General features: G+C 30.9%; 1 protein-coding gene across 1 annotated transcript in view; it reads right to left on the reverse strand.

Annotated features, from left to right (window-relative positions):
- The window catches only part of LOC144843297 (carbonic anhydrase-related protein 10-like), a 96,526-nt gene that overhangs the window by 57,465 nt on the left and 11,252 nt on the right, over positions 1-27,809 (reverse strand). The window contains exons 3-5 of the mRNA XM_078700090.1: positions 23,842-23,987; positions 9,847-10,038; positions 224-316 (exon numbers count right to left, since the gene is read on the reverse strand). Of these exons, the coding sequence (XP_078556216.1) occupies positions 224-316; positions 9,847-10,038; positions 23,842-23,987 (431 nt within the window). The remainder of the gene's footprint in view (positions 1-223; positions 317-9,846; positions 10,039-23,841; positions 23,988-27,809) is intronic.

A 27,809-nucleotide genomic window follows, 5' to 3' on the forward strand; every position in this document is an offset into this window, starting at 1 on the left:
AACTACCATAGTTTTTGTAGTTGGCCTATTAATAGACCTGGTTACTCTTACAAGCTTCAGCAAAAAGAGTGGGTCCTGAATTGGCTATGAACTTTTGTATATTACTAAGGTTGATGAGATGTACACTTACTGTAACCCTGCAGTTTGATATTAATGACAGCATCGTAATATTTTTTATACATTAATGTATACTACTTCTCTATGTCTATCAAAAACAACATACCTGTGTGAAAATGCTGATAACAGCTAGTCCATTCGGTTTACTCCTCGCCGTGTTATAATCTTCATACAAATTATTGAAAAACATAAGTTGCACCTGAAAGATATTGATAGTATAACAATAATAATCAACAAAAACAACATTATTAATGATGATGTGTGCACAGTTGAATAAAACTTGGGCCTGTTTCTATTAAGCAGAAAAGTTTTAAAAAACTGTATTTTGGAAACAGAAATGGGTTCTATTATTATTATTTCTTTATTTCATATAAAACATTAAAAAGAGACAAACCAAAAACCACCATGCAACAAGTTACCACTAGTGGCCAAAGGCCAGATTGTGGGAAACCTTTACATGCATGTACCTTCAGACCAATAAAAATATACAAAATTTGCAACATACAATATTATAAACTAAACAAAGATGAGTGTTGATCAAGCGTTAAGCAGGCAGATAAAATAAGGGATTGGACTGTTACTGAAACGGGCAAACAAACCTTTAAAAAAAGAACATTTAAAAGTTTTTAAAACCCCAATTGATTCTGGTCTTGTTCATAAAACCGGTTTTTAAAACAGTATTCATGGAGTAATAACAAATTAACATAAACAAATATAACAGAACAAATAAACATCAAAAGATGGCTAGGATTGATGATAGCGAGGAACACTCAAAAGGTCATCATCAACCTATATTTCTATTTATAACACAAAATCGTTAAAATTTTAATATTGTTTATATTGTAATATTGTTCTTTCAGAGAATTGATACCATTGTTCTCTACACGAATGTAACATCCACAGACTGCATCTTGTGTTTGGCCAGTGTACTGTACCAGGCAGCTGATATTTCATTATCACACAAAATATCTTCAAGTCTCTAACATATTATAAAAGTCCTGTGAAAGTGCTTTTAATAGTATTATATAACACCTAAATAAAATTCTGTTATTTGATTGGATGATTGTGGGTCACATGGCATGCAATATTACATACTATTTAACGATCATGTAATAGTACTTTTTTTCTCATTTTTTTGTGTTTGAAAAAAATAGCAGCGACCCGCACAACATGCTCTCTCCTTCACAACAACAAGATCAGAACAATGAAAATGACAAGAATCTACTTAGAATAGATGTTATAAAACAAATAATGAATGTTTTTATATTCATGCGATGGTACAAATAATTTCATTTGGTTAAATATGAAACTCTGTTTTCAACCGAGATTCGCCTTGTGAACTGTGAAAATATAATTTTATCTTTCACCTCATGAAATTATTTGTAACATTGCACTCATCGCAAACATTCATTATTTGTATAAAAGTATACTAGATACTAAGAAATTGCTTCATTAAAACCAACTATGTATACAAAAATACTAATACTAAAAAAATGTAGTGAGAGAATAATAAAAACTTGTTTAACATGTTTATTCATTCATTCACAATTATATCAAATTGAATTTGTCTAATTTAATTTTGCCATTAGTCTAAATTTGAAATTAAAATTTGAAATTGAAATTCACACTGGTAGCCTGGGGATTCAATGAAGAGACAGGGTTTGAATATTAAAAATAAATTTACAGCATAATAACGAATTAAATAAAATAATGGTTATTTTCTCACAATTTTCCCATGGGATGTGTAAAACCCAATTGAATTATTTTTTATAAAATATGTGTTATTCACTTTTGCTAACCTAATTGAATTATTTTTTATCAACAAACACATGTTACGGTAGATAACTTTCAAATAATAAACATGGAACAACCCAATATAATTAGTTTTGCTTTCCTATTAATTATTCTGTGAAACGAACCGGGGTAAAATATGTGTAAACCTGGCAAAACCCTACTTAGGTGTCTCTTATAAGAGCACACTTTCCCACATATAGCGGACAATATAAAGTATGTCAACTCAGAATAGGGTATACCCTATGAAACACTTTGAGAGCCAAAGTTGTCTCCTTTATATGGGTTTTACTGGAGCCATAAATGAAGCAAAAGTAAATAATAATAATAATAATAAAAATAATATGCCATTATTTTACATCGTGCTTATGCAAGCATTTCACATATTACCCGGTCATTTTTGGAGGTTGCAACCTCTAGGAATTAAAGTGGCTTGCCTATTGGATATGAGCAATGCGACAAGGGTTGTATTCTAACTAACGATCTCACGATCAGTTTTCTCCAACGTCCAAAACACTGAATCTGTGCATACGTTCAATATCTTCTGGTTTGGACATTTTGACCTTGATGGATAAAATATGACATCATTTCCGAAAAAAAAAAAATTGAAACAAACTAATCGACAGGACGGAAAAATGTGAACATGGTTCATTAATTAATTCTCCACTCTTGCGGAATTCAAAGCTCACTAGTGTGACTTCTACACTGTCAATCAAAGAATATTTTACCTATATCACTGTCAGGAGAGCAAGAGAATGTATATACTGTACAAAAGTTGAATCTCCATTTGAGGACATCTCTCGTAAGGAAACAAAGCCTGATCTAATCAGCTCATTTGGTTCCTTTCGAAGAACTGTTTGTCTTAGCAATGTTTGACCTTACAATTTGGATTTTATAAAAACTTCGAAATTACCAAAATTGAAAAGTCATGTATTCAGCATGGCGCAAAATATCTGTCATAGGCACTAACAAAAACTCCGAGCCATCACCCACATAATCAAGTTGCAGAAACAGATCATATATATGGGCAATTTCACTCACATTAAAGATATATTGTTAAAAATAAATAATTTATTTTTATTTTTTTGTTTAATGTTTTTTTTGTAATGAATAAAAAAATTGTTTACCTGATAAAACTGTAATATAAAGCAAAGTCAATGGGTTTTTGGTTGAATTTAACTGTTTATTTTTGTTTTTTTTTATATGTGAAAACATTATTTAAACATTTTTGTTTCTACGAAAGTAATTAACTTTATTATTGTGAAATGGCCTATTCAAAGTTTTTAATAATCTTCATTTTCCATCTTTAATTTTAAGGATGTTTAGTCTTTTTTCAAGTAGTTTTAAAGCTGTCTTATATAGTTATATTACAAACTAAGGCTTTGTTGTTGCGGGTATAAGTTATAAATTAAGGGGATGTTTTCCAGATAATTAAGAGAAATTGGAGAGGCGAGAGGAAATTACCATGATTATCAGGTAACTTAGAAGTTCTATCTACTTTTGTAACATGAAAACAAGGAATTTTTATTTGTTTGTTTTATTCGGTAATCAAAAAACATACTTCAGGATGATCCCAATGGGTCCTATTAACAATCAATTATATTTTTTTTAAACCATACAGAAATTACAAACTAATTATTACAATATTATTACATAATTTTCAAGAAAGGATTTATTCATGCTGACAAATTGTTGTGAATTGAAATCTCCACAGTACCTACAAAATCTGCATTAAAGACGATAATTGGAAGTTTGTTGTCTCTCTATGTTCCCTAGATCCAAAATCACAAAAAAAAATCAATATTTAAGGAGTTTATTATTATTTTGACATTCTATTCATGCAATCAATTCACTTCCCTCTTGTAATGTAATTTCTCTTCGTTTCACACTTTATATTTTTTTCATCATGACAGCACTGTAATTGGAAAATATTTTCACAACTTTGTAGAAATCTGAAATGATTACTTCGTAGGTCAGAATAGTGATGTGCATGTTGTTCATGATTCTTATTCTTAGATATTGGATTTTAATTAACCCCTCGTTAAATTATTCATTTTGAAATATTAAGCAATAAAGATTAATAAATTATAGGGTGTTTTTTTTTTTTTTGGTTTTGTAAGATCAATTAAAGTTGACACATATGTGATTTTTATTTTGTGACAACCACAACCTTAGACTCCTTGAAGACACAGGTAAACTAATGCCCTAACTTTTTAGTAAACTTTTAGTCCTGCATCGCTCTGCATTGAATGACAATCATGCGTGACAACAAGTCTACTTTTCATTCGATCTCTGAGCATAGAGTGTTTAGACATTGCTGGCTATCAGAAATCGAGAGCATGACAGTTGGTCTTGGGATTTTTGTAAAATTTTCCATCGCGACAAAGGCAATAAACTTCTACAAATGTCAACATTATTTTTTGGTGGCCCTGGGCAGGTGATTCTGCAAGCACTGCTGCCTATGTATCTGTATACAGGACTACTGCACTGCTTTTATATACGTTAATAGAAATGGGGAACAGATGCAAATTAGCATATTTATTAGCAGGTCTATTGTATTAATACAAATACCTTACATTTACAACAAACAAGGAATTAGAAAATAACATGTTCTGTTGACTTTAATATCTCAAAGTCATTTGCAACAAGTCAATGATTGTCAAACGACGACGTGAGAATGATGAATAGGTAGCAATGAATTGAATTATTCATAGCCACTAAATTGCCACCATTAATTGTACCGATATCGGAAAAATTGATTCGGCTTAGTTGCCTCGGTAACTGAAAACAGTTTGATTTGCAAAAATTGAGATTGACGTTTGAAATGGAGATTTTTGTGGTTACAGTGTTTAAATGTTTGTACAGAGTAATTTGGCTAAATCAACGCAACCTTATGATAACCTGTACACGTGAAGTCAACTGAGAAAACAATTACTACGACGACGTAATATTGGTTTTGTTCGCTTGTTCAGCTGGAGTTTTAAATGAGTCACTCACTTTTGAAGACATATTGGACGGACTGCAGCTGGAACATCAAAAATTAATAGGTGGTTATGCTCTCATACCGTAACTGAGTTGTCAGTAACGACTTCCTTTGATGAATGGGCATGTTTTTTTAATTGTTACGTAAATGCCATAAAGTATATATTTCTTGCCAATTTTTGCAAAAAGTGATAAACGTTTTAAATATTTGATTTTTTACCTCTATGTATTGTGCAAAATCTGAAAATTTATAGACACTTTCCTTACATCTTTTGATCTAATTTAAGGTCACAAATTCCATTTTATGTAAAATCTACTTTATACGGTTACAAATGAGAAGAATAAGTCGTTTCTAATAATTTAAGGCCGCTGTAAATACTAGCATGTATCGCGCGCTGCTTGATCTTTTCGTTTTGCTTTTGTGATGCACCCATTTTTAATCGATCGTGAAGTAAAAAAACAAGTGGAAGAACCATCATTTTTTCCAAAAAAGAACGCCAATTAATTCAGCAACGAGACAACACCAGGCTAGGCCTATAGCTAGCATCAGATTCGTACATTGCCTCTGTTAATCAGCTAGGTCTACAAAACTAAGAAAGAACATATATTGTAGAAATAAGACTTTATAAGTATATTACATCACGCATAGAAAACATTGGAATATACATATCCACAATTAATTATTCAATCAGTTATGATTAGGGAATCTGAAATTATATCTAAGCAATATCTATCTATCTATCAACCTTTCAGACTATGCTTACTTCCACAAAATATATTTGTCTGGATGTTTAAACGAATTTGACACGACAAAATGATACATTAAGGTGTTATTATGTAAAGGATTTTGTTGGAAGGATATTTAGGCCAAGTAAATTATAAATGGTAACAAGATACATAAATTTAACTAGATACAGTTTACTGTGATGCATAGAAATCAATATACAGTCTGACGTTTGCAAAGCCTCCTCGCAATGTGCATATTTGTCACGCATAGCATAGCAGTAGGTGTCGACTCACGCACATGGGTGAAATTTTTACGGTATTGTCGTACTTCTATTATGATTTATGTAATTCAGGTCACCTGTATTCGGAGACGGTAGGAGATCGACCTGTGACTCGCAGTTTTGCTAGTTGTCGCATTTGAGTGAGAGAGATTTAAAGCATCAAATAAAAATATTTATTTCAAAAATAGTTAAAAAACAGTATAAGTTTAACCCCTTCCTTTGGGACTCATATTTAGAGGACATCCCTAACCTGGACACCTTTCAGTGAATTGAACAAAGGGCAATATACGCTTAAACACTGTGTTCAACCTCTAATTCAAGGACACCCATAAAAGGGGATCATTTTGTTTCTCAAGGTGTACCCTTTTACTGTACTTATTTTTAGTAAAAATAGACAGGAAAAATACGGCAATATTTCTAAAAACTTAATTTAACAAATAGATGTGGTATAACTTTTCTAGTTTTCAGAGAATATGGTATTGGGAAATTTGACTGTATCATCTATGCTTACCCTCTGCAAGGAATCTTGTTATTGTCTATATACTGTAGGAAGTTGACAATAATACTATGGTAATACAGCAAATAACATCAACAAATTACTATGAAAATTCAACAAAACCGATTTTCATGACAACATATTATGCTCTAGTGATACAATAACTTATTTCCAACATATTACATGTGATATGTGCCACATACGCTATCATTTTCCGATTGATCATCTCCTATGAAATCTCGTATCATCAATTTAGCGTGTCAAAAAAAGTTGCTAAAAACACCGTAAGACATCATTAACTCCTTATGCGAAGATTTAATTTTGATTCTGTTAGACTTTCTGTCATATCTAATCAATGTAAACTATCTGCAGTAGGAAAAGTAAACACCTGTAAATTGCTACTACAACTTTTTATTTTACAGTACTAAGAATATAGAATTGACTAAATAGAATTTGTTTTTGTTTCTGTGGTTTTACATAGCGGTAGACTTTACCGGTACATCATCTCTTCTTATTTAATGGTGCCAAGTCCTGTAGTGCTGATAATAGTTAGATGTGAAATGCTTGCTACATAATCGCGTAAACAGTTGCTTTTATTTCTTTCTTTTTAATTAAACAAAATGTGGTTACTGCAGGAAATCTTTCTTTATTGTAACATTTCAACTACCAACATTTACGATGTAATTTACCAAGCCAGAATAACTCGATCTAACAACACTTACTATACATTTTCATTAATTACATATTCTTTTTCTAGAATATCCCTGTCCCTGTATGGCCGTGATAATATGCAATAAACATTTGAATACATGTTGTTAGTAATAACTCCTTACGGAATTAACGATCAATATTAAGGAATGCATGAATCTTGTTTAATTGAAATTTAATTGAATCACTTATAGTTGATTGTTGTAAAAAGCATTTTCTATATAAGCTATTGATTTGAGATGGTGAAACATATTATATTTGATATACTATAGATTGTGGGGGGAGGGGGAGGGGTCTAGATACTGTAGATACAAAGGTCTAGATCTCCAGTTTCTAATCAAAGGGCCTGTTTGTAATGACCAAGAGAATACAACGGTATTAAACAGTCCTTTAAACAAAAAAGAATATATCGTTAAAACCCCCCCATTGTTTATTGTCAAAACTGGTTTTAAAAACAGTTACCGCTAAACAATTTTTAGCTGCAATGCAATTGTGGGTCTTAAACCTCATTTCAGGAGGTCACTGAATGGCACAAACATCTAACCACTCTGTGGACAATAATTGTATCATTACACAAACAACCACAAAATAAGTAACCCCATTTAAGCACACATTAAGCTGCAACCTGATTTTTACTAAAACAAATCAGTAAAAACTGGTTTCCAATAAAACTGTTCTTTTGGAATTTTTCTATATGTCTATTTTGGTTTAATACTGTATTTCATTTTAGTGTCATTTAAATTAATTTAGGACTATCATCTGGAACTGTTTTAGATCGTGCTTATGTCGACACGGAACTCAACTGAAAGGAACTAGATGTGCGAGCGATTATGTATGGGCAACTGAAAGGTACTTATATCAACATTTTTTGTGCGCCTGTTGGTTGCGATCAGTTGAGGTAAGTTGCGTTCAGTTGCTTCAGCTCTTATGTTGACACAGTTAAGTTGAGTTCTGTGTCGACATAATGCCACCTTTAGGCTTATAAGAAAGATTTGAAAGAAAAATCGTTAAAAATTGTTAATAATTCGCAGTTAGATGGAATTTCTTTGACATGTAGGTAATTTATAATATTTTGTGCATCACACAGTAGAAAAGATATAATGGAAATGATTAAAGATAGTCTATAATGAAAGATAGATGTATTGTGTTTATAACAATATTGCTCAAATGGATACTTTCACAATGGCTAATTTTAAAATAAATATTCATAAATCTTGTGTTAATGGAAAGAGTTATGAATACAACCTAAATATTATCTAAAGTTTATAGCTGCTACAGTAGATAGACAAACATAATTGTAAGTGTGAAGAAAACAAGTACAGCATCAACAACCTATTAAAAGCAACTGAAAACATCATTTAGAACTAGTATAAAAGTAATGCCACTATTCTAGAGTAGGTAGGTTATGTGTAATGTAAAGTAGCAAGATGTTTTGTCCAAATTCTGACATAATTGTATTGATAACACTTGAGACAAGATTTTACAAGTTGATCTCAGATAGGACCTACCAATTAACAAGGTTAATTTTCAGTACTAATCAGTTAACGAGTACTGCACCAACTTGATAATTTTACTAAATGGCAAAATGTAACTCTAACTGACTAACTAAATTTGAAAACAAAAAAATTGATCAAATTCTTCTTGGGTGGGAGTTGAACATAAGACCTCTAATCACACACAATTTCATGAGTATTCTCAAATAGTCAGGATTTGGGAAAAATATTCTTGGTTTTAATTCTCTACCTACCAATTAAATTTCAAAATGTAAATTGTCAACAGGCTATTTCTCACAATACTTCTAACTAGCAAATTACTAATGCACTTTATTTTTACAAGATGGATTACATACAGTATTCAATGTAAATTATGTTTGATATCTTTGAATATTGTGATTTATTATTCAAAATGTTAATGCTATATCTCATTCCTTATCATACATTACATTTGCATCTGTCTAAACAATTTTATTCTGAGATAGTCTAACTATGTATGTGATAGAAATAAAATAAATACAACACTTTAGGATGACTCATTCGCACTGGAAATTATTTGGGCCGGTCTGGATGAAAAGAAAAGAACACTTTTTGCAACTTTCTCAACATCTCTTGGCTGCACAGTTAGTTTTACGAAGTGAAAATCAGTCGGTAAGAATGACCAAACTAGATTAACTGCGAAGAGAGTACAATACAAACTGCATATGTTGGTTAAACTTGCTGAGAATGAAGTTCATTTCACATTCACATGTTAATTTTGAAAGTTGTTCTAAGGTAAAAGTATCAATTAATCCAAGTGTGAACAACCGTGAGAGTGAAGTGAACCGCAGTGTGAATAAGACTTTAAAGTAAAATTAGTACTGGTTTTTCACAGACAGGACGAAAAATTGGAAAGACAAAACAAACTCATAAAAAAGGCAAGTTTGAAGGAAAATAGATATTGAATTTCTAGGGCTGAGGTAAAAGAGGGCTTACAGTTCAGATTCAAAAATGGAGTTCATGGAATGGATATGTTCGAAGGAAGGAAGTTTGGCTAGAAATCGCCAGAGAGGAAAAGATCTTCAGGTAGACAGAAGGTTTGAAGGAAAAGAAGCTCATAGAACAGGCCAAACAAAGGAGATCATTGAAAGGCTATACCTGAACAAAAAGGATTTCATGGATCAGCTTCAACAACTGTTTTTCTTTGGACAGCTCCACATTAAATTATAAGAGCAAAGTTTTCGGGCTAAAATTTGTTGCCAACTAAACTTACCTCTCCAGGGAATGCTTTTCCATTGACAAGGTGCTCTGATCCACGTTGGCTGGTGTTTCCAAAGTGTAACCGGATTGTAGTAAGAGTGTAGCTATAATCAAGAGGTCCTCCAAAAACTCTGAACTTTCCGTTGCTATTCGTATCAGTTTCAAATTGCAAATGGCGGCCAGTATTCTTTATTTTACCACTCAACTGCAAAGAAGGCAAAGAATAAATGTATTAATAATAAAGATGTATTATCCCTCTAAAAAAATACTTCTTTAACAAATTGTTGTTGAATATTCCTTTTTAATGTCACATATAAATATTTATCCACTTTGAAAAAAATTGAATCGGAAAAAAAATTATTTACCTAAAAATTTTTTTTTTTTAATTTAAAGCAAAAGTTTAAATTAATTTAAACACAAATTTGCTGCCAGCCAATGGGTTTTTGGTTGAATTCAAAGTATATAATTATGTGTAATGCATATTTATATATATATTTATAAACATAATAATAGGTTTATCTATTTTCCTTTTTTGTAAACTTTTCTCGTTTACTGTGTATGCATAAACTTCTGCTGTTTTGAGTCACCCTCATTAAACAAAGTTTTCTTTAACTTTCAAAATAAACAAAATTTCTTTACATTAATATTTTATTTTTGATTCTATACTTTAAGATCTGGCACTCAGTTTAAAGAAGAAGTCAATAAACAATAGACTGTATATTGTTGAAGAGCATAAAAATAAGAAGACATATCTGTATTCAAAATACACAATCTAAAAAACCATTTACAATGCTCTCTTATAAAATCAAAACTGATTAACCTAGAATTATATGATATTTATTCAAGTAAATATTGAACACTGCCCGCGGGAATAAAAACCGACTAGACTATTCTGTATAAAATAATTGAAAACCAGTAGAATTATTAGCTAACAATGAAGTAAAAAATTGTATTTTGATTTTAGTAAAATATCAAAAAATAATTGTTTAAAGATCTATTGTCCCCCTGAGAAAATAATTTGTTTCATGCTTTTTGTTGAATATGCCATTTATAGTTATTCACTTTGATCAAAAATTAGATTGGAAACAAAATGATATACCTTAAAAAACTGTAGTTTCAAGCTAAAAATAGTCAAATTTGCTGCCAGCCAATGGGTTTTTTTGGTTGGATTTAACTGTTTATATTGTCATTTTTTAGTATAGCAAACAAACAAATTTTTTTTCTACAGAAGTAATTAACTTTGTTAAAACTATAAAATGGCCTATTCAAAGTCTGATTTTATTAATCTTCTATTTTCATGTTTTGGGGGAAAATATATCTTTAAAAAAACCCTAAAATACTATATAATTATAATACCAAACCAACATGTTTTCATTCAATAAATACTCCATTGAACTCAAACGATATCAATTATATGCAAGTTCTTATTATATTTAATCACGCCCTTCAAATGATAAGGACATTGTACTTTAGATAAAACAATTTTTTTATTCATGCAATGGAACAAATATGTTCATCAAGTGAAAATAGAACATTTTATCTTTTACTTCATGGAAATATTTGCACTCATAAACCTTCATTATTTGTATACAGTACTATAAATTGAAATGATAATCATTTAGTGAAGGAGAGCATAATATGTCTAGTATTTTGTTAATGTTACAATAATAATACACCCACTCATATTATGTCCATTATATTATAATTTAAACATTTAATTAAGATATATAGTCTGTGCATTTTTTAACATAAATTCTAAAAGGAAATCACATTAGTAAAATCACTAAGGTTTTTAATACAACAGGGACAATGTATGCATTGTTTGAATTCAACAACCATAAAGTTGCACTCTCTTACATTCATCATTTGCAAGGCAATTTGTATGTTGTCTCAAGAGTTGTGTGGGTACAAATTTTCTGAGCTATAATAATAAACATGAAGAAATGTCTCCCAGGAAAGTGTCTGCTGATAGGCAATAATGAAAATATTTTTGTTCAAGATCAACTTAATCCTAATTTATAATATTAAAGTTAACCACACAATTGTCTCCTAAAGTGTCTTCCAGTTGAAGTTGAGGATTCAACGATTTTACAGGAAAAGGGGGTAAATATAAACGTTTAAAATCTGCAATCATGGAACGTTATGATCGTTAAAACTGACCAATCAAATGGTTTACAAATTACGTCATCATTGTTTGTGAACAAAATACGTAAGCGATGATAATTCTTGAATTTTACAACGTGACAATGTTCTTCACCTTTTTGGTACACTATTAAGGTCTGTAAAAACTAAATTATAATATAAAAACAATTTAATTTAATTTTTGTCTTTAAGTGTAACGCTACGTCAACTTTAAAACAGACTTAGCACTCGGTAGAAACTTTCATTGACGGTATATTCTTGTCCACTCTGTGCACAATTTCAGGCTAACCCCATTCCAGATATGAAATAACTACTTAGACCAGATACAGTGAACCCTCTCACATCAAATTCTGGCTACAGCCTGGTATATTTAATTTATTTAATATTTAAGTCAAATTAACGGTTGTTTGATGAGGAACAAGAGCTGCTCCACCCAAAACAAATATTATTAATAGCTATTTGCATCTTTTTAAACTGTAGGCCCACAAATTCAATACTACAGCATTACAAAAAAAACATAATACAAAATGATATACTGTATATTATTTCTTTCAACAAAATGTTACCCAAAATAAACGCATATAAATATTTTTGTAGGATACTAATGTATGCCGCCCTAAGGCTCTGAGACGGCAGAGTTTTTTTCTTCGGGTTATTATTGATTTGGCATGTTACTGTATCTTGCTAAGTATGTATTAAAATGTAGAAATAGAGGCCATCAATTACTTAGTGGCGAGACAGTTTAAATTAGTTTTATTTCTGGAACATGGAAGGCCTATTGAGTAACAATTCCATAGTTCATATTCTCAAACTTCTAAAATTAATTTTTTTTAAATCCTAGTTTCATCTTTTATGGATTCATTTTTATTTGATTCGATTTTTTACGATAACCATCTCAAACTACAGTAGATTAGATGTTACATGTAAATAACCTTCATCTTCAAGTTACTTTGTGTTGAGTACTGCCGCCAAACGGTGCTCATTTGTCTGTCCACAGAGTCGACAGGGGCTGGCTATTATTATAATTTTATCTTAGAAGATACTCAGCAGATCACGATTCATACTTAGTACAGGTAGGTCTATTTGCAATGTTTATTTGAACATGAATTGTCAACAATAAAATGTTCTTTCCCGCTGCGAGTGTCGGACATTGAATTACAGGCATAAAGTCCCTCATTACCAATATTGTTAATTTATACATCGATTTTCTGTTGCTTACAAATATTGTATAGCTACAGTAATCATTGAATGTTATCAGAAGAAATCATGCTGTGTACTTGGCAACCTTTACAGAAATCTCAACAAAGTCTGTAGTTTATGAATTGTTATTATAATACCTATAGCCTTCCATAGACAATATTTGTGTGTATATGAGTGACATGGCTCCACAAAAATATAAATTATTTTATGCTATTAATAAAAAATCTATATCCAAATTCACATATTTGACAATATTTGGACCACCCAACAAAGTATCCCCTTAACAGGGGTTGGTTGTAGTGTTAAAAAAAACCTCGCTCATATTTCACAGAAAAGTGATTCGGTCCGATTCGGATTCCAGTTCAGGTTTGCGTCCGATTGCATGTACAGCATTGGTGCCATGTGGGTACACGCGAGTAGTGTACTTCTTTGTTATTGTATTTATATCAAATGTAAATCAACCAACCAAATTTCATTTGTACCTTAATTGTTGTATAAATGACAATAAATACTATCGTATCGTATCGTATCGAGTAAAAATATTGCCGCAAGTGGCATGATGCGTCATGAAAACATCTCCTGAATAGTGTTATTATCCCAAAGGAGGGGTTTTACTGTTATTATTTATATTTTTTTTTGAGTATTATAACATTATAGTATTAGCATTATTTTACATGCAATTTGATATCATTGATGAATGCCAAATGTATCCTTTTTGACCACTGTAACATATCAGGATTCATTTCTCGTTAACACTATCAATTAGCATATTAGCAGAGGGCACTGACCAGAGAGATTCTTTGACTGCGTATGTGGATGATCTTTTAGTAATCCTTTCATTAACATGATTCTCACTTGTGGGAATTTTAGGATAAGAATTACAATCCTAAAAGTTAAAACTTTCTATCACAAACATCATGAATAAAACAGTTTGTGCGTTAATGTCCTAAATAAAATCAATTTTTTTTCCTCAATGACATTTAAGATGTAAACTTAACCTGTAATGAATGTAAAATACATTAATTTAAAGTACTAGGATTGATATCAAATGCATTTATAATTAACACTTATTGATTTTTACGAAAACAGAATTTAAATTAAGGCAGTAAATCCTGATCGTAATTGTTGAAGATGATTTTAACTTTCAATATAATAAAAAAAAGATTATCGATTTAAGATTTAGTTTAAATTTCATCACTATAAATGTAGGCATTGACATTCACCTGTGCATACCATACTATGCTGTAATCAATTGTATGTTACGCATTTTACTAGCTTCCTGAACACATTTTAATATTTTGTCCTAAAAAACTGAAAATACTTTGAAAGAAGAAGACTTACACCCGTATTCTTAAACCAGACTTTAGTCGTAGTTCGAAGTTCGACTTGAAAAAGTCGTAGTTCGAGCTATTACTTAAAATTCGATTCATAAACGAAGTAGTCAAAGTTTGCAGTTTGACTTAATGAAGTCGAGCTTTTAGTCAAGTTGCACACGTCTGGGTAACAAAGGCTATACATTGGCCAATGACAAGAGAGTATTTGAGGAGCAGACGAAATTTTGCACATTGATATCACTTTCCATTTTCTTACAAAACTTTTTACGCATCAGGACTATATACATGAAAAATAATTTTAACTGTTAATTATTAGAACAAGATCAGTATTAATTTAACAGTGAAGTACTTTTGATTAACAACAAACAAAATCTTCAAAATATATTTAGGAACTATGTCAGTACGGTAACTTTCATATTTTCTAGGCCTCCAACAAAGTATGATCGCCACACACACAGTACTTCAGTAACATGTGACGAAACAACAAACTCGCAATCCTTCTAAAGCTGTGACATTATTAAGATTTTAGAGAGATGGTCGCTGGACATAAACAGAGATGGAAAATGTCCTAGTGTAGGAAGTAAAAGCTTGGAGATGTCTGGTCAACCAGCATAGAACCCTCATGATCTGTCTCTTAAGCTTGGTTCTCACTTGGATGCAATACAATGATGTAAGCACACCAAGTAATTGATGGATCAGCCAAATTTTCTTTGGTATTTCTATTCCGTGCCTATAGTTTACTTGGATAAACTGACAATATCCCTGGCTCTTCCTGGGGATAGCAAAGTTCATTGAACACCCCTTCAACATAATGGACTTATCTGTGAATCAAACTTTTCATAAATATATATTTCATACCCCAGTTTTTACTTATATTTCTATTAAATAAGGATAAATATTCTGTTGTAGGCCTACCTTTCATCATTAATAAAACATGATATAAGGTAATGAAAGCAAGCAAGAAAGAACGTACCTTGGCCATGTACAAACCTTTTGTTTCCTTCCTGAAAACGTGATATTTAAGGAATCAAGTTTTGCACTTGCTTTTTATTAATTGAGTTTAAAATAGCTTTTATTACGAGGCATACAGTAGTACATTAGTAGCAATTGTAGCCTTTTTATTACTTTCTATGAATGTTGATTAATCTAGTCATACTGACGACACGGATCTCTTAGTGGGAGCAATAAAAGATGTTGCCAGCTATAGAAACTGACGAAGGTGTGTGAAATATGCCTACAGTTCGTCTCCTAGTAAAGAGCATCTTCACTGGATTATAGACAATTTCTTTATGGATGAATGAATATGTTTTTGGACTAATGCTGAATAAATAAATGAAATCATGTTTGAGAACATTTTAACTGTCTACAAGGAATAAATCTTGTTAACTATACAAAAACAATCATTTAAATCTTCTTGAGGATGGCAAAATAAAGTATAGTATTAATATTATTCTCCACCCACATCTCTCTATTTTATACCAATTAATATTATTGAATAAAAAATAAAAACAAATTGTATCAAGAATAAAATTCGGAAATATTTACGGCCATTGATTTTGTTATACGCTATCCCTTCACTTTAAAATATCTGTAAGCTAAAAAATACTGGATATGGAACTTTAGACTTTACTTTTGACTGTTCAGACTTTATGAAAATAAAAGACGCTAAAGAAAAATTGTGCTGTGTGAATTAGATGATTCGCGCAAACACTAACGAAAGTATAAAATGCCAAACTATATTATTTTGGGTGTTTTTCGTGGTGTATTAATTATTTGATATTAGATAAAATAAAAAAATGGACATAAATTGAATAAAAATACCTTGCTGCGGACACACGAATTTTTTTAACAACTTAAAAGTTGTTTTTATGTTCAACAATCAAACCATATGGAATCATTTTGTTTGTGTGTTCATTTTTGTTCATTTACATTTTATTTTATTTCAATGGTTTTGATATTTTGCAATTTTTTTTGTGTGTGGGAGATTTTTTACCTATTTTAAAATTAATTAAAATAAAAAAATAATAAAAAAATAATTAAAGTGTGGTCTACCAGTAACCCGTGCTCAGCACAATCTTGTCTTTGCCTTAATAATAATTATCATTTATGTTATCTTATCAATCATGACGTCATTTTATTGGACGTGTGAAAATATCATTTTCATCAAAGGAAGCATAGATGGTCATCTCATAGTTATAGGATGAACACTTGTTAGTTTTCTTTTGTTTTAAGTGTGAAAAATGTATTTTTATCTATTATCGTTTTGATCGTTATCATCCTAGTTTAGTGTAAATGGGCCTTTAGCCTCTTGCGAAAAAGATGAAATTAAAAGATTTATTTTTCCTATAAAAACACATATTCTACTAGTGTATCCTTCCAATTTGATTGGTTTATTTTGTATCATTTTAATAATTAGGGGTATACTATTAGCATGGCCAGCTTTTTGTAAACTTTTTCAGGATTACCTACTCCAATCACATCTCAGTTTTATACAAATTTTAGTCTAATCTTATTATTATTATTTATTTATTTTATGACGATTTGGAAACGTGTTTACGGGAGAGACAAGATAGTAAGTCATTATTGCTCATCACTAATTAAAATTTCTCTCCTTCAATTAAATCTTTTTACCAACTGTAGTACAAGAAAAACAACCCAAAAACGATTTTGGCAATCCAATGTTTTCCAAATTTGTTTTTAAAAACTTGCGCAGTTCTTCCTATAATCACAAACAATTCTACTTTATGATACAGCATAGTATAGGTCTATTTATTTGAATTTTATGAGTTTCAAGTCTCTAAGTATCCTACCTACTTAAACAAGCCTAATAAATAAAACTATTATAACGATGATATTATGATTTTAAATAAACTGCAACAAGACATTGGATATGACCCAGGGGATTGTTCACATTAAAGCCGATGATTGATATACTTAGATAGCATATTATGGCTATTACGTTGAAGAGGTCACATGTACTTATAATCGGTAATGATAATGAGAGCAATAACCTGTCTTTTTCTACATTTTAAATATTATATTTTACCGCATAAATTAGGTCAAAATGTGACATTTTCTCTTTTAATACAAGCTCTATATCCAGGGTGCACGCATACAAATTTTATTGTTTTTTTTTTGTTTTAATTTTTTTAATAATAAGTTGTTTTTTTCAAATTATATATTTTAGGCGATTATACTAAGGATGCTTCTTTTTAGTGTAAGCCATTTTTTTTATAGCCAATTTACACTTACATACGGTATTGGATTCCTAACTATTTTTATTTTCTACCAGTTAATTACATGTACCATGGAGGTATGTATTAACATTTGTAATAACTATTCTAATTGTATTGATGACCCTTTGGGATTTCAATGGATTAGCCAAAGGTCATTGACCTATAGCATCTTAATCCTGAAAATGATTACATGCACTGTATATTAAAATAATTTTATAATGAATAGACAATCTAAAAATATTTACATATTTTTATAATTAGTTTATTTAAATCACTCTTATTGCTATGAATTATTTAACGACAAACTAAACTATTTGAATATCAAATATAAATTTACAGAAGAAACATTATTAAACTATAGAATTGTAAATAGAGATATATCTGTCATCGTTTCCTATTCAATTCATGGCATTTAGTATCCGGCTCCAGGGAGCCGGTAACAATTATATGTGAAACGGTACCGTTCCCAAGAGACCAGCTAATAAAGATGAAACGAAAAACGAAAATACAATATACATGCTACACTGATTAATCAAGAATGAAGTTGGTCTAAAATCAATATCGTATAAAAACATGCGATCTTACACCCATGAGGTAAACGGAGAAGAAACGGAATCCGTCTAGTATTCTTTCTTTTTCCGCTAGGGAAAGGAAGAATTTATTTGCGTAAACATCACATTTTTACGCAATATTTCAAAGTACTGTACACACCATTTTAAGCTTGGATTGTCTGTGAATTTTTACACACCAGGCAAGGATCTACACCTATTTGCATAATGAAGATGGGAAGGAGGTTTAAAAATGAACACATGTATAAATAATAACACTTGCACTAAGGAAGGGTTAGTGTTACCCAAAAGCTCTGACATTTCTTAGGATATGTGTGCTATATCAATTTATTATCTTTATTTATTCTGGTCTTCAAGCTCCACCGGAAACTGAGGAAATTTGAATTTAGGCCCTAAACGGCAGCCAGCAGTGCAGCACCTACCAGATCAGCACACTGTGGCCGAATTTTACTTTATTTTTTTGCTTTAGTTTTGCTTAATTTGATTTTTTTTCAGTAATTTGCCTTTTGATTTATAGATAATAACACTAATATGAATTAAAAATATACATTAGGGACATTTAACAATCAGAATTTGAATAGATGCTTGTAAAGGGTGGAAGGGGGTGACGTGGTGTTTAAAGAATTCACCCCTCTGGATATGCCACTACATTTTGTACTGTGTGAAAATAACAAAAAAATATAAATAATATATAACAACGTTCACATAGACTACGACTAAAACTAATAAACTTATGATTATGAACAATAATAACAACTTAAGTTGGAAATATAATAGCTAATTTTATGGTTATTATTGAGACAATGACCCTATAACCAGTCAATATTTGTATAATACATACATTTTAAAAATCAATATTATCAAATAATTTCCACATACCAAAAGAAAAAAAAATGATTGATGTGATAATAGCTTTTTGTATATTAATATGTCAAAGATTTTAATAACTTATGCTGCCAAAAGTATAAAAGAAATCATTATAAAAAATAAAAAAAGGCTAGAAAGAACATGATAATATTGCAAATCATATTGTTTTTTAAAACATATGTATAATCTGCATGGCATGAAAGAAACTGCCCTGTGATATATACATTGGGAATAAATTTATAAGCATTGAAGGAAATCTGTGAATATGAAAAAAGCTTCCACAACCAAGATTCGAATCAAGAATCTTCTGCTTGTATCCTACTATTATACCAACAATGCATTTGCATAGCCTCAATTCTAACATAACACCATTAGTGTGGTATGGTGGAAAATCACTAGTTATTTACAAATTAATGATAATTATTTTATTTACAAATGATTCTGAAACGATTTGATGGACCTTTAGATAATTAAAATAGATAGATTTTTTTTCAAATGAAAAGATTGTTTCAAATTACTTTGTAAGTATTCCAATGGTTAAAAATGAGGTATATACACATTTTAAAAGTGTTTAGCAGATATTGGTGTTCTTTTGAATATTGATCAAGACTTGACCCAACTTATGACATTGAAATGCTACCAATGTACTAATGCACAGTGGACCTCAATAGTCTGTTTCAAATCAAATTCATTTAAACTGAAGTTTGAATTTAATAACAATAAAGTAATCATTATTATCACCAGCATCAGCTCACAGTCCTTCACTAAACACTGAAATGACCATCCTCTGGCAAGATTTTAAAACAAATTTATTATTCTGTATTATAATTGACGAGGTAAAGTTTGTTGGATGTGATAACGATTAAAAACACACAACAAACCTGTTTTTATCCGTCACCGATATTAACAGAATCTGATTTGGACTACATAATAGCTTGTTTTTAAAAGTTCCTACATCCATTAAATTTATCTGAACGATGATAGAAGTTCTTTTGCGATGTACACCGCTCAAAGAATCCCGTTTCGTCGTTAATCATTTGAAATGTGATTTATTTATCGCGACAAAGTCATTCTAACTTGATGATTTTGACCAAGTTTTCTTTCACAGCGTTTGAATAATAATTTCAATGCATAACATTCAAGAAGGACTGTACATTCCTCTGGTGTAATCTTGACTCAATAAATGAACATGTTAATTGATTTAAATTTAATTAAAGTAAGTTAAAGTAATTAAACTCAAGTTTTAATCATAAATAATAAAATATCTCATTTTTATCAGTTCAAATTATCAAAGGAAAACTAAATTTGTTGTGTAGTGGAGCTGTAGATTGGTTAGCGTGCTTGCCTTCCAATGTTCAATCCCGAACTAGTGCCAGGGTTGTAACTCATATCTTTGTGTCTTTTTTATCTAAAAAATGTAAATTAACAGTGGCACACAAAATGAAAAAGATGAAATGATAAAGATGAAGAAATCAGTGAGAATGAGAAAAATCTGCCTCAACCAAGATTTGAACTTGGAAACCTTCTGCTTGTTGTTGTTTGCTAACAAAATTTGATTGGATAGACACTTTAACATCCTTTGCATGATACAGCAGTACAGCACTAGTTCTCAATTGAATGCAAATGCAAATTGAAACTAGAAAAATTGTAATGTATGGGTTGAACCTATTGTTGTGATAGTTACTCCTCTGATTTAAAGAGGAGAACTATGATAAAAATAAGAAAATATTAAAGTTATAATGTCTCTTTAATTTATCAACAAACATACATCACCATAGAACTGAAAGCATAAAATGATATGCATAAATGAAATTGTCATTCCAAGTGTGAATTCTCTACCCTGATTCTAAATCAGAATTTGCAACAAATCAATAATGAATTAATTTAGAAAATTCATTAAATGTTTCACCATAAAACTACTTGTATTCTTAAACTTCAAGTTATTAATTTGTATGTTATTAAACTCCAAACAAGATTTTTATAACAGTATCTCTGAGTCTATCCTTGCCATTTGGTTAATTTTGTATCACATGTCGTTCAGTATTTACACAATAGGCTTGAGTATCCTCAGTGCCCTGAAATGTAACCTTTTAATTGGTTAATTCTTTTATTTAATTCATTTTAATTTAATATTACATACTTTTCAGTATTATTGTTAACATTGAATGGTTTTATTGCATAGGAACCCATTTAATGGTTCTATTGCACAGTAAACCATTTAACAGTTCTATTGCACAGTATAAACCAATTAATGGTTCTATTACACAGTACAACCCATTTAATGGTTCTATTGCACAGTACAACCAATTTAATGGTTCTATTACACAGTACAACCCATTTAATGGTTCTATTGCACAGTACAACCCATTCAATGGTTCTATTACAAAGTATAACCCATTTAATGCTTTTATTGTACATTACAACCCATTTAATGGTTCTATTGCACAGTACAACACATTTAATGGTTCTATTACAAAGTACAACCCATTTAATGCTTTTATTGTACATTACAACCCATTTAATGGTTCTATTGCACAGTACAACCAATTTAATGGTTCTATTACACAGTACAACCCATTTAATGGTTCTATTGCACAGTACAACCCATTAATTGATTCTATTCTAGCAAGTTTTGCAAAAGGTTTAAGAATTTTGTGCAGCGCAATTCATTAAAAGGCCTGATGATTAGTCCCAATTTTAACATAATTTACATGAAATTCCAGGTGGAAGTTGATTAATTTCTGCATAATTTTACTACATGAAGAAAGGTCTATAAAATGTTGTGGTTTTGAAACATTTTTAAAAATTTATTATGCATACGATTTTAAATTCCATCTCGCACATTGGCATACATTTGTTGATGTTAATTTGCATATGGCACATAGGCAGAATAACAAGTTGGATAAGAAACCTAAAATCAATAGGAATAACCTAATGGAAATTGGAAATGTAAATGTTTGCTCCAAATAAAAAGAATTAGGCCAGAGTTTTGAAACTAAGAAGTGGCCATGTTGCATGGTGTGAACTTGTATATTGAATTAGAAACTTCCTCATATGCAAATTAATAATTTGCATATAGAAATAAATGTTCTTTCTGTCATGGACAAGTTGTATTTATATAGTTGTTATAATGTACTTTAAAATAGGAAAACATATTTTGCATGATAGATCTGTATACTGAATTTAAAATCTTTCTCCTTATGTAAATTAGTAATTTGCATATTTTATAGAAATAAATCTAATGATGAAAGTCTCTGAAAAGTTGTATTATAGTTGTTTGATGTAAATAGAAAACATATTTTACATGATATACTATTACTATATTATATTTTACTGAATTTATAGGGCTTATCAAGAAAAAGAATCAACAGTATAGTATACAGGTGACATAGTATAGTACCTTACCCTAGTGTTAACGTTACATAAATAACAGTTGTGTAACTGACAAATACCCTTGACATTACCAATAAATGTAATGGTCGCAATTATTAATGATTTACAACATAATTAATAAATAATGACAGTAAATCCAACTCCCTGGTATACCACAGCCAAGAAATAGTGAGTGTGAGTGACTTCATTGTAACTTGCAAGCTTAAAGGTATTTTCCAACACACAACTAGCTAGTACGGTACAGTCTGTACAGTATGTTTCCTAAACAGCCTTTCACACCTTATTGTATTAGCCAAGCAAAGTGCAAAAGTCACCCACCTCGCATTGCAAAACATCTTCAAAAAGTTTACTAAAATGCTAAACAAGCGCAAAGAACATTTACTGTGCAGGAAAACTAATACTGAGCGGCACGTGATACAAAAGTATTATCAAATTGATAGGATACTCTCACACAAATAAATTATTAGATTTCTGCTATACTGTATTAACAAAGCAACTTTATTTTAAAGTATATTTCTCAATTTATTTATCTGAATCTAAAAGTTATGAGCTACATTTTGTACAAATAAATACATACTACTTCAGGTTATTAATCTTATTTTTATTTAAAACTGATTTTATATTTTTTTTAAAATTATAACTGGAAAAAAAAAAGTTTAATATCTACAACATGCAATGTCAAGAATGTCTAATTAAAGAGGCTGTATTTGGTCCCTTATAGTCTGACAAGTTTTACTGATTCCTAAAATAGCATACAAAAATATAGATTTGATTTCTGTGATGACAAGACCCAACCACAATGAATTTTTAAGGAAATTGCCATTGCATCATGTAACCGATCAGTAAGATCAAAAGCCATTCATTTAAACTTTACTTAACCATAGAGGCTCAAATGAACTCACAAAGTTTAGCTCTAAAATTGATGTAGTCACAGAAAATATGGGAAATTGTTATTGGTTGTCTACGAGTGCTAGATATGTCACACAAAAATGATGATAATGTTAATTGTCGAATAACTGGGTTTATTGATTGTACCATTATCTTGTGGGTTATTCAATGAATTTTATATATTTTCTGTGTTGTAGCCAGAGAGAATAAGGCCAATATCGGTTTATCCAGGTAAGCAAGCAAAAAGGACAATATGACTTTTGTTTCTTCATTGAACAAGAAGGTTTTTTTTCCCTTAAATTTGTCTACATACAGTTTCTCCTTCTACAGACACCGGTATTAAGTATGAGAAAAAAATTGTAATAAAAGTTGTTCCTACCTCATTTTCACCATCAAATTTAAGTCCGTCTAATGTGCGGTCAAATATTAGCCTACTCGCTTGTAAGTCAACTGGCGACTGATTCTTTCCATCCATGCACATTTTCCAAAGACCCTTCCCTCGTAAGGTGGACCATTTGTCCGGTCCTGAAGAAAAAGAAATCAGTAATTGTTTAGCATTTTCTTAAAATAATAATTAAAACATTATTTTATAAAATACTGGTGTTCACACAAATTCTACAAAGGCAGTCAGACATAGTTTTGCACTAGATGGTTCTACCAAGGCAGTCAAACATAGTTTCACACTAGATGACTAGACCAAATCCCAAAATGAAGCATGGCCAACTTTCAGTTAAGCATATTCCAATCAAATACCTTATGGATAAAGCAAGTAAAGCATTTATTTAAGCAACTTATCTTATGCGACTGAATGGATGGTTACCTAATACACTGGGTACCAACACTAGTCACCCAACTGGTCTGGATTTATGCATAGGTATAATGCGATATGCGATGGAGATACACGTTATTTGATAATTGAGAATGATCAGCAAAAACTAACGTGTCAACCGTTTATACTACAGTACGCTCTGTAAATGTATATCTAGCTGCTCATCTACCAGTCATAATAATCAGACTCGGAGGAGTTCACCAGTAGTCTGGCTGATACAATTATTTTCACGGCACGATCAACATGTTTAGGAGGTTATTCTCGGAACTGTGTTATGTCATCTTTAAGGTTTTAAGACCCCGTTTTCATCAACAAAGTATTATTCATACAATTTGTTGATTATTGTTTCATCTCAGCTATATTGAAATTGTTTTGTACAACAGGTGCCTAGGAATCTAGTAACATAATTCCATGATCATAATTTATCATTGGCGTCCTGCACTCGGCAAAGTACCGTGTCTGAAATTGGTTTCAAAATGCAGCATGCAGGAGTTCGACTAATCCATCATACTCTATATGATCAATAACAGTTATAATATATAATAAATATTTATAACATATTCATAAGTCTTTAGTTCAATCAAGCAGCATAGTTATAAGAATTGGAAATATCGTTAGATTGATATCAACATAATTTGAATCTCAAATGTATGACTTCTGTTGATTATAGGATATTTGTAGGCCTATCTACAGTTATGAAATCTAATGAATTTTGATATGTTTCTAGTAACACGGGCGCCACATACAAACTAAACTGTCACTTGATTAAATATTGTGGTTAATATGAGAAAAAAATGAATTTCGGAAATTGAAAAATAATCTAGGAATTTAAATAATAATTAAGACATGTTTGTTTAAAAATAGAATCTATATTCTCATTCAATGTTTTTAAAAGATCAGAACAGACAATTCTTGAGTAACCTTGGCCAATGGAAATAATATAATAATTTGGTAAAGTATTATTTTATTTTATATTTAGTTTAAATATCCTTTTAGCCTAAATAAACAGCGGTGGGGTGAAGAGGAAACCTTCTCTAATACGGGTTGTGGTTTCCAGTCACGATCACATGATGAAATCGGATGTGTTTGAAAAGCAGTCTCTATAAATCAACTTGCTGTATTTTGTATGGAGGACCAGTTGTTCAAACTCCCAATTTAACAATTTCGGGAAGTTTACTTATTTTTAACAAATTTGACATGTTTTAACAGATTTGATGCATTTCAAACTCACCACACCTTCCGCAACCGCAATTTCAATGTTTATGCATTCTAGCAAACTAATGGTATGTAATTATGTATTGATATAGAAATAACCTTCTAAAAAACAGGTTGATAGTTGGTTGTGTGTTTTTTTAGAGGGGGTGGGGGGGGGGGGGGACTTGGGGTAAGTTGTTTAAGTAGTGACATACCATACAAAATACTATAAAAGTAGATTTAACGACCAAAATAAAACACACCCAATTTTAAAACGCGACCGGTTGTAAATGCAACCGGTATTCGTCGTCAGTATATATTGACCAAAATTTCCACCCTGTCCTGGTTAATGACTAATCTAGTCTAGGCTAGTTAGTTCTATCAGTAAAAGTAGCGAGGGGATTTACGAGTAGTCAAACAATGTCAACACAGTTATGATAGGTCAGTTAAAATGCCTGCGTATAATATATTTTTTCTCTATTCATATACAAAGTAAATACCGGCTTGATAGTCAAGAGCTGGATGGCTCAGTGGGTAGCAATGAAGTATGACCCCCAGCGGTTGCAGGATTCTCTGCTTGAAGATTTTTCTTCTTTTTCAGGAGAGATTATTTAGAGGGTTAGGTTTATTTATATGTAGAAACGACTTTTATAACTAGGAACAACTTTTATATTTAGGAAATAGGTCAGCCAATTACGACGCAGTTGACATGTTCTCTGACGGCTAGTAGAGAGGGATAGTACTATAATAGTACTAGTAGGCCTACTATTTCTAGTACTACTCTAGCTTATTATTAGTTAGGCTACTAGGCTAGTACTCTACTAGGAGTTAGCCTACTTACATACTAGGCCTATACTACATTACATTTACCATACTATTATTACTAACAAACTAGGCTAGGCCGGGTATTAGGCCTAATCAACACTATTAGTAGGATTTAGGGCTAGAGCTAGCTAGAGGTGTCACTGTCACCTAGTGGGTATTTCCCACCATCACACTACACTATTCAAAGTTTTGGATTGTTTACAACTAGCGCCCTCTGCGGTAAAAAACTTTTTAAAACTATTTTTAGAAAGTAAAGGTCACGAATATCAATGACATGACACGTATATTTCTTCTTTCAAGCGTTCGGCGGCAATGTAGGTAGAAGAAATTTACCAATGTTGTACTGGTAGAACAGAAGTAAGAAGAAGACAATATAAAATACCGGGAAAGTACGCTGATGATATTGATACACATGTTCTTAATAAACATGAAACATTAGGCGTCAAACTGCTGCAGCAGTTCACTGTTGTTTTGTATTCCGAAAACTTAAAAGCACTTATCACTAACCAATAATTTCATCATGAAGAATAAGTAACATGTCGCCAAATAGATTATGAGAATGATCGGCAGATGAAAAGGATAACATGACATAATGCACCTGATTTTACTATACTATCTACAAAGTGTTTTAAGCTTAGAATATATTGATTATCAATAAAGAAATGTGACAACAATCTAGAGACAATTCACATTTAAAATCAAATTATTTAAAAATATGCTCTGGTCATTTTTAGTACAAGGTCTAGTTCCATAATATCACTATTCGACAAAAAGTACAATGACAATATCAAAGTCTGTTTGTTTATTGAATTTGCATTATTAGTGTCAGAAATAAATGTGAGGCTTTCCATATTATAGTAATTGTCCACACTTGCGCGTACAAATAAAGAAGAGCGTGTAGTAGTGGTGCTGCGCATAATTACTATAACAACGTACAGGAAGGGCGTCTAACGTAGTTAGACGCTCATCATGTACGAGTATATCGCGCACTCTAGTGTGACGTATAACAGCTAACACCCAAGAGTAACAACATTTTTTAGAAAACGAACAAATGTAGACTAATTTTGCAAACTTATGTTAGCTACATTACATAAATGGTTTATATTATAAATCTGGGGTAAACTATTCAAATAAATGAGCATCGCAAAGTAATAAGTACCACACTTAAATAACTGTCTATCTGATGAGTGCCGCGTGGCCCATGTTCGATCATCTACTATATAGCTACTTATCAATAAATATATCATCACTATTTTAGCAAACAGTTCAGTTTCTAGTTTAAGTGTAAAATACAAGGATGACACAGAAACTGTCCTAGATTGTTCACGTAACCGAATCGTTACAGTGTCGCGACGATAAAGTAAAATTTGTCCAAATAACTAATGAAAAACATGAAATTCATTCACGCATAAACATAGAAATATTTTTATGAAAAATGAGATAAAAATAAATCAAAAGTACCGTACTCGTAGTCTTAAAATTGTGTCTAGTCTGCTCAT

The sequence above is a fragment of the Antedon bifida genome, chromosome 5 (genome assembly GCF_963402885.1).
Source record: "Antedon bifida chromosome 5, ecAntBifi1.1, whole genome shotgun sequence".
NCBI classification, from domain to species: Eukaryota; Metazoa; Echinodermata; class Crinoidea; order Comatulida; family Antedonidae; genus Antedon; species Antedon bifida.